Below are 13,726 nucleotides of genomic sequence, written 5' to 3'. Positions count from 1 at the left end.
ATGTAATGGACCGGAATTTGAGGTGGATGAGAGAAGGTCGAACGTAATGCCCAAAGTAGTATATACTTTGACCAAAGAGCATAAGTGGAGGATATGTAAATGGATTAGTCATCTGAACTTTCTTGATGGGTATGCATCTAATTTGGCCCGTTGTGTAGACATGAAGGTAATGAGGCTTAACGCAATGAAGAGTCATGATTGTCATGTATTCATGTAGAAGTTGATACCGATTGCCGGAAATGCTTCCTGAGCCAATGTGGAGTGCATTGACTGAGGTCAGCCTTCTACTCTAGATCCTATGTTCGGCGACGCTTGATTTGAACAACTTACAAGAATTGGAGGGTAGTGTGGCAACCATCTTGTGCAACCTTGAGAAAATATTTCCACCGGCTTTTTTCAACTCAATGGAGCACCTAAATGTTCATCTTCCAAATGAAGCGCGCTTGGGGAGGCCTGTGCAATACAGCTGGATATATCCATTTACGAGGTAATTGTTACACAAGTTATTCTAGATTTTGGTATGTCGTTCTAATATATTATGTTTTTAATAAATATTCAGTCGTTAGATTCCTTCGAGGCTTGAAAATGAAGGTGAAAAACAAAGCACAATTCGAGGCGCCAATTGTAAAAACTTACATTGTAGAAGAAATCAGTATGTTCACTTCTCACTACATTGAACCCTAGATTCCTTACAAACTGAACAAGCCACTTAGAAATGACGACCTCTATATGAACAACACTTGTATCCAATGGTCTGTTTTAAACTACCCTGGTCGAGGTAGTAGTGCATCAAAGAAGAGATATGTCAGTGTACAGAACGCCACATAATTGACACGTACATATTGACCAATTTTGGAGTAGTCACGCCATACTACGAGTAAGTCTTAATCCAATTCGATGTAGTGTATTCCCATTAAATATTATTAATTTTTTATTTTTAACATATTTATGTGAACAGGTCCTTCTTGAATGAATTGTATGAGCAATTGTATGTGAACAGGTCCTAATCACAAACATGTCTGGACGATTTTTCCTATATTTTTTAATTTTCTTAATTTTTTAGGAAATTGAATTTGAGATACAAATAGGAATGGTTTACTTAAATTTCGAATAGATTACATAGTACTATGATACCCTATTGCACTATTTGGAATGGGTATTAGGCACGGTTACTAGATAGGAACAATTTTTTAGTAATGATCGTCAAATGAAACGATGTCGTTTTGTAAGTTAGGAACTGGCGTAGGAATGAGTACTTAAAAAAGACCGTTCATACGCCCACTCCAAAATTCTATATATATAGAACACTTATTTTTTCTTCTCCTTACTGCCTCCTGCTCTTTTTCCCTCCCTCCCTCTGCTGCTGCGTCGCTTGTCCTCCCTCCCGCTGTTCGCCGCCTCTTCGCTGCTGATTTCTCCATCTCCAGGTAACTCCCCCACCCCCACCCCACATTTCCGAAAAAAATTTGCTGGCCACCCCCACCCCGACCCCCACTTCTATGACATTTTTCTCCTCCCTCCCCCCCCCCCCCCCCCATTTCTAATTTTTTTTTGTACAAAATGTCGGAGAAAAATTCAGGTTTTAAAGAGAAATATTTTCTGTAATTTTTTTAGCATTTTGTAATTTTTATATATAGTTGGTAATTATAAAATATTTCTGAAAATTAATGGTTTTTTAAGAAAAAATTCAACTTTTAAGTCTTATAAATATTTTTCAGAAATATTTCCTGAAAATATTCAGAAAATATTTTATGAAAATTTTCAGAAAATATTTTCTGAAAAAATTACAAAAACAAATTTTCAGAAAATATTTTCTGATAATTTTTTGTAATTTTTGGTATTTTTTAAAATTTGTGAAAATAATCTTTTGTAATTTTTTAAAATATTTTTTTGTAATTTTTGGTATTTGTAAAAATTATTCTAAATTTTTTGGTACTTTTTAAAGTTTATATGTAATTTATGCAATTTATGTGTAATTTATGCTATTTATGTGTAGTTTATTCAATTTATTTTTAATTTATGCAACACATGTGTAATTTATGCAATTTCTTTGTAATTTAAGCAATTTATGCATTATATGTTAAATTTATGCAATTTATGTGTTAATACACAAATTTCTATAATTTATGCAATTAAATAAAATTTTAGATAATAATCACATTAATAATGCATTTTCGAACAATTAATGCAATATTAGCAATAATGCACTTATAAATTTTTACATAATAATCAGAAAAAATAAAATAAATAACAACAATATTCCCCAGCATCATTTTAACATAGTAATGTACGTAATCACAAAATTAATTTAGGCCAATTTCTCCAATATTAATTAACACTTTTATATATTAATCAAAATAATTAAAATAAATTAAAAAAATATTCCCTCAAATTACTTTTACATAATAATTTACGTAATCACAAAATTAATTTAGGCCAATTTCTCCAATAGTAACACTCTTACATAATAATCAAAATAATTAAAATAAATTACAACAATATTCAAATAAAATTTTTAGATAATAATGTATATACTCACAAAATTAATTTAGACCAATTTCTCAAATATTAATAATTTTAAATATTAATCACAAAAATTAAAATAAATTAGAGCAATATTCCCAATATATATTTATATTTTTACATAATAATGTAAATAATGAAAAAATTAATTTAGATCGATTTCTTAATTTTTTATCAATAATATATTAATGACATATTAATGTCAGTAATAAAAAAATTTAGACTAATACTTTTATATAATTGGTGTAGGTAATGTCTAGTGGTACGCCGCCTCTCCCGCGTGGTTGAGGGCGTGGCCGCGGTCGTGGCCCGATACTGCCACCAGTACCGTCAAATGCTTCCCAGGTTGGGGAAGCATCCCCTAGGCTACCCACAGCCCCTCGTATGCCCGTACTGTCTCCCACCCCGCAGATTCCTGATAATGCTCATAAATCTGGAGCTTCATGCACGGCTCCAAACCGGCGGCTACTCCACCACCATCACCAACAATCCCCCACAATTAGCATACCAGTACATCAGCCTCCATGACGCCAGGTAAGTTGGTTTACCTAATTTTTTATAATGAATTATTTTATTTTTAAAAGGTTAATTATTTGTGTAATTTATATTACATTTAAGGCTGACCGGCGGTTTCACAAGCGCATTAATGTGGTCGTGCAGGGACATTTCCCCACCCGTGGCCGTGTCTGAGGCAGGTGCCACCAGCGCATCAGCATTTCTAGTTTGAGAGCATGAAGGTAATTAGGTTTAAATTATATTTTTTTTCTAATATGTAATCTAATTGTTTAATTTATTTTACTAATATTTTGTTAATCTTATTAGTGAAAATAACCCACTAGTGGGACTGCGACGATGAGTCCCTATTTCGTGTCTTCCACATATGGGCCTGGAAGTACATTAAGAAGACCTTCTCGGTCGTCCGATCCTGTCTGGTCAGGCCGCTATAGTTGGCCAACGAGATCTAGCTCCAACTCCAAGGGTACTGGGCTAGTGAGGGCTTTCAGCAGGAGTCCACAAAGAATAAGGCGAACCAGGCGATGAACCCCACAGCATCCTCGGTTGTCTATCGGGGGGTCTTCCTCAGTCAGCTTGCACAAGAGGAATTGGCAAGTAAATATAAATTATTTGTGTGTTAAATAATTATTTATAAATAGTATGCGGCATAATTAATTAACTATTTTTTCCTTATACAGGAGACGGAGCTCGATCGACCGCCCAAGCAGATGGAATTATTCGAGCATTGCTACAAGAAGAAAGAGGACAGCGGCTGCGGCGGGTCGAGGGCAGCGGAGGTGGTGATATGTAGCTAAATAGTTTATATTATTTTTTTAATAATTAATTATTAATTGAATAAAGTACTAACAATTTTATTTGTATTATAGGAGATGTTCCAAAAGATGCTGGAGGATTGTTAGCCACAGCTAACGACCTCGGTGCCCCCGCCAAGTCCGACACTTCGGTGGTGATGACGGAGCAACAGATGTGGTTGGCTGCAGTTGGGGGCAAGAATAAGGGCTGAGTATACGGCTTTGGTTGTAAGGCCCATGTCTCTAGCCGCACATTCACATTGCCATCGCCACCGACACCGCCAACTTCAAACCAGCGATTGAGGACCGCATCGGCCGTCTCGAGACGATGATGGCCGACATGATGGACATGATGTGGCAGATGCGAGCCTCCTATCGACTGCAGCATCGCCTCTAACGAATCCCTTGGTCAAGAATCAATAGGACGACGAGGAGTATTTAGATTAGATTTTATATTTTTTTCTATTTTGTAATTCAATATTTTTTTATATTATATATATTTCGTAATGTTTCTTAAATTTTATTATTTTATATTTACTTAATTAATTAAATTTATAGATAAAGTTAATTCAAATTTCATTAAATCAAATTAATTATATCTTAAAATTTATTAACATCTAATTTTTTTATTTATTTATTCATATTTATTAAATATATTAATAAATAATAAAAAATAAAAAATTCAAACATAGGAACGGTTTTAGTAATGCTAAACAAAATGCTACAAATTTTACAAAGTACTGTTCCAAATCCCGCTCCAAAAAGCATTACCAATAAGTACCTCATATGTGTTCCAAACTATACAAATCGTTCGTACATGTGTTTCTAACGTTGTTCTACAAATGTGTTCCAAATTCAGCCACTTGTTACTAAATAATGTCCAACATCCATTCCTAAATTACAAGAGCAAATAGTTTCAAAATTAACTCACGAGTAATACAAATACCGTTCAAAAATTTCACCTAAAAATCATAACGAACCGTTCTAGTGACCATCCCAGATTGTTCCAATTGCTGAATTAATAACTTTTCAGCCTAAATAGATATTAGGAACGGTTACCAAGAACCGATGCAGTTACTATCCCAATATGGAACAGTTTTCCTTTAAATCGTTCCTAGAGTTTTGTAACGCCTCTTGCAGAGACAGATTCCGAACCGTTCCTCATCCATTCCAAAGTCCACTCCAAATAAATTCTGTATTTTTGTAACCATTCCAAAGGTAAAAAGACCGTTTCAAAACCCGCCCCAAATCCTGCCTTTTTCTATAGTGTGTGCAATGTTCCCTTTACGTTCTTCTGTGCCGTTCACTTGAGAATCCAAATTAGAATTTCTCTGAGTTGTCCACACCACAAAATGGAATGGTTATAATTCTTTTTCTATTACTAGATAGAACAAAGAACAAGAAGAAAAACAACTTCAAAACTAACACTATTCTTTAGTGGTTTTGGATTGTTTTATGTTCTAACTTGAATCCAATTCAATATAGAACAAAAAGGAGAATTTTTTGGAGAGAGAAATTGAGAAAATTTCGTGGCTCATTGGTTGGTTATGTTGGATATGTGTGTAGTTTTGTATATTACATACAATTGAGTTCAAAATTCAAAAACTACCAAGTTTGCCTCCAACGCAACCTATACACCCACATGCATATAACCTTCAACCATGATGAAATAAGCACTCCATTAATTCATTATGGTGAGGAGTTTCAACTCCTTAACTTGTTCCAACCTCATTCAAATGAGCTTGGACTTCAAATATGCATTGGGTTTTGATATAATCAAATTAAGTCAAGCCCAACCAAAGTCATTGGACAATAATTAATTAAATTAAGTTTAGCCCAATAAAGTCTAGAGATTCATTCAATCCAATTCAATAAATCTAAACCCAGAAACTAATTATCTAGTCCTTTAACCATAATAGCAATAACCCTGCCATTGCTAAGTTTCAGGACTGTTTGTCTCAGCCTTCTACTCATTTTCACCACCCACAAACTATTTGCAGATTTGAGCTTTACAGCTGGTATCCAATACCCAAGAAGTATATTAGTAGTCATATAAGGCTCAATAACAAATTATACCTTGATTATAGAGGACTTTGGACACTCCCTCTTCTATTGCCCCTTTTTCATGGCAATTAATACAAACATCTTTCGGAATCCATGATTGCCGAACTGCCTTCCTCTTTTCTTTGCACATGCCCATCTGGGCTACAGGAGTGCTCTGAGCACTTGCAGTAGCTGATTCTGTCTTACCCTTCTTTCTCTTCCAACGTTCAGCCACTTTGGCTTTCGCTTCTAAGGTCGAAGTCTCCCCTACCAATACCAACGGCGCAGACCTTTCAGTCATTGCCTTGTATTGGACCATCATATTTTTCAACTTATGAAGGTCTTTGTTAACCTCATTCATGTTATAGTTTACGATAAATGGGATAAAGGAGGGAGGAAGAGACTGAAGGATCACGTTTATGTACGTCTCTTTTTCAAGATCAACCATGAGGTCCTTTAGCTTCTCTACAAGGGATAACATCCAAACTCCATGCTCCTATATAGAAGACCCTTCAATCAGCTTGGCACCAAAAAATGCTTTTGTCACAGAATATCTAATATGTCGGTCCGGAACCGTATAAACCTGGCTAATGCGGAGTGTTATCGATTAGACATCATCATGCCTATCGCACTATTTTTGGGTGTCATTGGTCATTGACACCAGTACGATACTGCGAACCTTCCATTTGTCGTCATGCCACTTATCGAACGTCAAACGTTCTTCACATGTGGACCCTTCTGGCAAGGCCCGAGGAAGATACCTATACAGAACATACTTATGTTTCTCAAAATCTAAGACAATCCTAAAATTTCGTAGCCAATCATTGCAGTTTGTTCCATTAAATTTATTAGTCCCTAGAATTCCAGTGAGTGGATTCTTAGACATCTACATCAAGTATAAACAAAAATTTAGTAGATTAGTGTATTATTAAATATCAAGTTTAAGACTTGGTCTTTAGTCATTAACCCGTCCTAATGTTTCTTCAAAAAGCCCACCACTCTCAAGTGGGGTTTTCGAGAAACCATTTACTAGTGGGCTTGGAGTCCACAAACACAATTCTCCATGCCCTGCTTTTATGATTTACACGGAAAAAGGCTTTATGAGAGGTAACCTATACTATTCTCACCCAATGAGATCCCGTGCCTCGCCCCTTCATGTGATCCCCAGGACTTCAAGTGAATCATGCTACTCATCATAAGACTTGACCTTTCAACCAAATGAATATCTCAATTGCTGTCCCCACGACTCTTGAGATAGGGAAATAGGAGTATATTCTATTCGGTCACAATAATAGTGTAACTTTCGTCTATTCCAAACGTGCGACGACTTGTAAGATTACGAATTAGTGAAAGTAGCATCCACACCACATTGTTGTGGATGGAAAGCTTGGATTTAATCAAACCATTTGAATTTCGATCGATTATGGGCCTAATATTTAACATGGATCATCCAAGTAAGAGTTAAATTTTGTCGTGATCAAGACCTCATTATCATAAGATTTTGCATGGATCAGTTTTAATCATTGAGTATAAACTGATGCACTCCAAACACATCGTACTTCAAATATTAAAACATACACCACATACAAAAACAAGCCTATCACGCCCCTGTTGGATGATCACATGCCCAATCCTAAGTGACCCACCGAGCCCGCAGTAAGTCTATGGTCAATATAGGGTGTGGCTTAACTATTACAAAATAGTAACCCATTGTCATTCTAATCGGCCTTCCTCTTTGTTCTTCTTTTGTCGTAAGCTCTGTCCACCTGGCCTAGACCTTCATCTCCTTGGAAGCTTAAATTCATTCAAAATAAATGAAACCTAATATGCCTAACTGTACTCATTATAACTGAAATTGGAAACCCCAATCAAAAGCTAGGGGGAGTACGAAAGGAGGGAGAAAGCATGCCTTATTATTTCAAGGCTGAAAATGAAAGAAGGAGTTAAAACAAAGAGGCACGCAAACCTAACCTAACATAATAGTAAACCATACATTCGGCCAGTGGGCTTTGTGATCATCCCCATTGTTTATCCAATAGACAATAACTAATACCTTTATATCAAATATTAACATATTATAAAAATAAATATAATTCATGTATTTAATAATAGATATCCAATATCAAATACCAAAAATATAATTTAATGCAAAAAATAACATATTAATAATGCAATTAAAAAATGGATATCAACCATACATTCAATGTACAATTTATTTTTGTTTGTATGGAAATTATTTTCAAATTAATTTAAGTCACAATTTAATTTTAGAAAAATCTAATTTATCTACAAATTAGCCAAAATTAAAAATTCCAGACAAAATTGCACAGATCAGGAAAATCCAATTTTTCAAGAGAAATGGCCCAACCTTTCTGAACAATAAACGACCTGCTGCTGTTGGCACGCACTCCAGCGAGCGTGCGTCGGGTCGCGCACCTACTGGGCAGTGACTGGCATGCAGAGCAGCAACGGCTGTATTGCTCCATTTATTAAACAGATATTTGTTACATTTCCCGCCGCATATCAGCAATGCCACCACCTCCAAAAGCACCGACCATTTCTCCGACCACCTGTCGACAGTCCTCAAGTTTAGGATTTAGCACCGTGATCTCCTGTTCCAGGGAAGAGAACTTCTTCCCCAAATGATTCACCATCTTAGTCAACCAGGAGTTTTCATCCTCTTGGTTCGCAGCACGTTTGCTATGCAACGCCGCCCCTCTCAGGCGCTCAGCATCTTGCCCTATCATTCTAGCTGAACTTGCATTGGTTACAGCAACTCGCCTTGGCCCCATGGGTTAGGTACCAGATCTCTGATAATGGGACGGCTTCCGCAATATGGGGAAAATGACACCATGTGGGCTAGTAGTCCGTAGTAAACGACTACTTTCCCTGATAGCAACAACAACAGAACTCCGCCGACACTCTCATAGGGCAGTGATAGGAATAGCAACACAGAGTTCGACAGCAGAAATGAAATAAACAAGGCGCAGTAGGAAAGTAGCAAACTGAGGGTGTTTTAGAATGTGGATTTCCTTATACGAAATGCAATAAACATTGTACAAATGATCCTAGCACAAGGGGATTGCCTTAGTGGGGACATTTAAAGAATTTGAATGGCCGGAGAATGCGGCAGAAGCGTGAAATAAAAAAAATTAAAACAATTGAAAGGGGCATTTCCTTTGAAATTCTCGGCGTTTGGGGTTTCTCAAATGCATAATAACAATAAACAACACACGGTACACATCTGTCTAAAGGATAAACTAAAAAGACATTGAAATATAACATGAAACTTTACCTTTTTCCTTCTATAGATGTTCACTTGAGAGTTCAAACTAGAATTTCTCTAAGTTGTCCACACCACAAAATGAAATAGATATAGTTTTTTTTTTCTATTGCTAGATAAAACAAAGAACAAGAAGAAAAAACAACTCCAAACACACACTATTATTTAGTGCTTTTGGATTGTTTTATGTTATAACTTGAATAAAATTCAATATAGTAATAAAGGAGAATATTTTTAGAGAGAAATGAAGCAAAATTCGTGGCTTAGGAGGTAGGTTATGTTGGATATGTGTGTAGTTTTGTATATCACATACAATTGGATTCAAAATAAAATAACTACCAAGTGTGCCTCAAAGGCGACCTATACACCCACATGCATATAACCTCGAACCATGATGAAATAACCACTCCATCATGTTTATCATGGCAAGGAGTTTCAACTCCTTCTTAACTTGCTTCAACTTCCCTAAAATGGGCTTGGACTTCAAATATGCACCAGGCTTGATATAATCAAATTAAATCAAGCCGAACCAAAGTCAATCAGATAGTAATTAATTAAATTAATTTTAGCCCAAAAAAGTTCAAAGATTCGTTTAATAGAATTAAATAAATCTATGCCCAAACACTTATTAATTGATCCAATCAATTAATTATGCCAGACCTAATAAATTAATCTAATCAATTTAAAGGTGTTAAGCCCAATAATTATTTCAATTAAATAATTCTTAAGCCATCCATCAAATGGATTATTAAATAAATGATCTAAATATTTATATATTCTCCTTGAATTAATTTAATTGGATTATATCCATTCATTTCTTCTTGAATTAATTTCAAATTAATTCCATCAATTCCATAGTGATTTGTGTGTGACTCTTTAGGTTCACCCTCAACTGGACTTGTGCCTTATGTCCAACACAAATAAATAATTAAATTTTAATTTTAATTAATTATTTCCAATTGATCATTAATAAAAAACGCCCGTCACCATTGGTGACAGTCTAGTAACGGTCTATGACACTAGAGAGTAGGTGAATATTGGCGTGAACATTTAGGCTGTCGAGTTCAACACAGGTTCGTCCTTCCGTCGACCATCTCCCAGTCTTAGTCTAGAACATGGAATTGGGCGTCGGTTCCCATCTGGGACCAGGCAACTATGCTGAGTTTTTTAAATGCGTTTACTGTATTGATCGATAAAGAAAACCATTTCCTATTCGACCAATCTCTATTGCCATAGACTTAGAGAGTCCAAACCATCTCAGAGCGCATAGGAGATATTTTCATTATATATTGATAGGCGATGGATTATATCTTGAAATCCAACATCCTCACTACATACTCCTACTACACTAGAAAAGGCTTATGATAACCACATCTTCGACACTGTCATCTCTCACCAAATCCAAAATATAGCTACTGTATGCATGTGACTGCCATAATTCTTCAAGTCTAAGGATTAATCCTGTATTATTGAAGCCAGAAATTCAAGTCATACCGACCAAGCCTCCAAGGCTTTCTTATAATAATTCCCGCTAGTCAGTTGAATCAGTTAACAGCCTCGTCAACTAATCTAGTAAAATTGCATGGACATCCCATGTCTGTCGTCGATGAAACACAACACTCATCCAATCAATGCAATACTTAATGCAAATCTCTCTGACTCTCGATATCCAGTCTCGAGGTCCTTGACTTGGAATGTTTTAGACTAACCCTCAGAAGTTGGTTCCATAGCTATCATCCAATGCGCAACCTAACTACATAGGTTATTCAATTGGTCTGTGGTATTTACTGTGACGTTCAAACACCGTTCAACATAAATAGTAAGCACAAAAAATACATGGTGCCACAGTTGAATGTTTACTACATTCATCAAGATAATATCACATTCATAAAGATTGTTAAAAAGTTCCCAAAACTGCCAATCCAATTGACTTTCTAGTCACCTATTCTAACAATCTCACATTTGACCTAAAGCTAATCCCCAATATCCCTCAGACCTATCTAAGTTAACAATTTGTGATACCAGCTCAATCTAATGGGTCTACCATATTTTCTGCCGAAATGACGCTGTCCAACCGCACGTCACCTCTATCTACCATCATTCTGAACTAATGGTGGCGTCTAAGAATATTCCTTGAATTTGTGATGAGATCTTAGTCTTTTTGCTTGTGTCATTGCTTGGTCGTGTTATGCTCCAATTAACTACTGGCTTGGTCGTGTTATGCTCCACATTCAACCATTGGATGTGATTTTCCATCCAAAATACTTTGAGCAACTATTAACGTCACTGTACATTTGACTTCCAAGTGAAAACCATTCTGGCATCCTGCTTGAAACCATTCCATGCCACCACATCACTATCAAGTCTGAATGTTTATTCAAATTGAGACTAGTCACCATTCACATAATTGGAGGCTATTATGGCCATAGCCTTCCAAAATCAACTATCCATTGATTTACATCAAGAACACTTCTTTAATCCTTGTTCAGGTACTAAAGAGTAATCTTGACTGCTATGTAGTGCCTTCTAGATACACTCCCAATATCCATTGTTATGCTAAAAGCACACACAAAATTCAGCTTAGTGCATCGGACCACATACCCATGTTATCAACTGCAAAAGACATTGGGGATGTAAAACATCTTTCTAAGCTCCTCATCAGTCCATGAAGACTAAGTCTTGGACAACTTAACCCTATCATAAGGGAAGGAATCCAATTCCTTCAAGGAGAATTGCATTAATTATGTTTGTGCTTCAGTGTTTCCCGACATCTTTGCATCATTCCGAATGAGTAAATCGTTCACACCTAAAATACTAGGAACACAACTAAGTTTCCACTGACCTACCAACTCATTCTTGACCTGAGTCATACCCTGTATGACCTTTTCTACATGGATACTCCAGATACAGGAAGTTTCAAACCTAGTTTGTACTCCACGTTGAATCTCATGGCTCCAAGCCATTCATCCAACCCAATGTCCTACATCGCTTTCTCCTTATGTCTTTGGATCATAATCCAATTGATTGAACAGACTTAGAATCCTGTACCTATTAGGTAACTAAGGTGTTCTAGTAATCCCTCTGGAAGTTAGTGGAAGAGTTGGATTACAAATGATGTTTGCTACATTTGACTAAGGTGTGTTTCCACTTGATTCCTCAATAGCTACTCCTCACGTTAGTTATCCAATGAAATCCAATTTCCCTTAGGATAACAAATAAATTTGTACAAACCTAGTTTGCATCCCACTAGTCCCTTAATGATGTAGGATCATCCCATATACTAAAGTACGTTGCACAAACAGGCTTGCCATGCCACATAGGCCAAGGTAGTTCAGTGAAAAAAAAATCGAACCAAGTCCAACAAAGTTCGATCCCTCCCTTATCAGAGACACCATTCTCGTCAGATACTTCAAGAACCCCCACTGAATACACACTATCTCGATCCAATCAAAGGAACTAATTTGGCAACCAGTTTGGTTCTCTGTTTCAAGTCTAATTGTCCGAACCTTCCAAAGATCCTTAGACTTGGTACCCCCTTCTAGCTCTGTGTATTCAATGACTCATAAATGACTAATTGGATCCAATCCAATATACCATTGGCTAGAACACTTTGTCCTATAAAGTGCCTCTCGATCCTCATCTTGCTCAGGAAAGACTTGCAAGCTTTCAGACCCAACTTGTTTATGTTTAGACTTGTTGAATTCACCAACTTCCTTATCCTAATTAGAGACATGTGACCTAGCTTCCCATGCCACATCTGTGAGTTTATCTTGTTTATCTATTTTAATCATTTGTTTTAAGCACTTATAATCCAATTACGAGATAGTGTGGACATAATTAGGTAACCGACCTAGCAGACAAGAATAACTATTCTTTGTCAAATGAAATAACCATCATTGATCAAAATCAAATAATTTGAGAAAAACATAATTTGATCAAGTTAGGTTAGAAAAGTATATCCTTTCAACTTTATCCTAACATGATCACTAATAGTTGCGCGTATCAAGTCCTTTAACAACAGGAGCAACAACCCTGCCATTGCTAAGTTTCAGACTGTTTGTCTCAACCTTCTACTCTTTTTCACCACCTACAAACCATTTGTAGATTTGAACTTGGCAGTTGGTATCTAATACCCAGAGGTATATAGTAGTTATGTTAAGGCTCAATAACAAATTATACCTTGATTATAGAGGACGAACACTCCCTCTTCTATTGCCCATTTTCACGGCAATAAATGCAAACATCTTTTGAAATCTATTACTGCCAAATTGCCTTCCTCTTCCCTTTGCCCATGCTCAGTGGGGTAACAGGAGTGCTCTGAGCACTTGCAGTAGCTAATTTTGTCTTACCCTTCTTCCTCCTCCAACGTTCGCCCCTTTGTCTTTCGCTTTTGAGGTTGAAGCCTCCCTTAGCAATATCGTGGCGTAGACTTTTCAATCATTGCCCTGTACTGGACCAACATGCATATGAACTCATGAAGGTCTTTGTCAAGCCTATTAATGTTATAGTTTATGATAAATGGGTCAAACAAGGGAGGAAGAGACTGAAGGATCACGTCAACGTACGTCTC

The 13,726-nt window shown here is 36.3% G+C and overlaps 1 protein-coding gene across 1 annotated transcript; it reads left to right on the top strand.

Annotated features, from left to right (window-relative positions):
- Nucleotides 1–1,316: 1,316 nt before the first annotated feature.
- LOC110011925 (uncharacterized) lies at nucleotides 1,317–4,337 on the top strand. Its single transcript, XM_088879929.1, has 6 exons — nucleotides 1,317–1,427; nucleotides 2,773–3,057; nucleotides 3,184–3,260; nucleotides 3,346–3,633; nucleotides 3,717–3,815; nucleotides 3,906–4,337. The coding sequence occupies exons 4-6, from the start codon at nucleotides 3,561–3,563 to the stop codon at nucleotides 4,040–4,042; spliced, it is 309 nt and encodes a 102-aa protein (XP_088736055.1). The 5' UTR covers nucleotides 1,317–1,427; nucleotides 2,773–3,057; nucleotides 3,184–3,260; nucleotides 3,346–3,560; the 3' UTR covers nucleotides 4,043–4,337.
- The last annotated feature ends 9,389 nt before the right edge of the window (nucleotides 4,338–13,726 follow it).

This window comes from Sesamum indicum, linkage group LG4 (genome assembly GCF_026168435.1).
Source record: "Sesamum indicum cultivar Baizhima isolate 11 linkage group LG4, ASM2616843v1, whole genome shotgun sequence".
Classification (NCBI taxonomy): domain Eukaryota; kingdom Viridiplantae; phylum Streptophyta; class Magnoliopsida; order Lamiales; family Pedaliaceae; genus Sesamum; species Sesamum indicum.
Note: the sequence above shows the minus strand (reverse complement) of the source record. Positions and strands in the feature narration are given on the sequence as shown.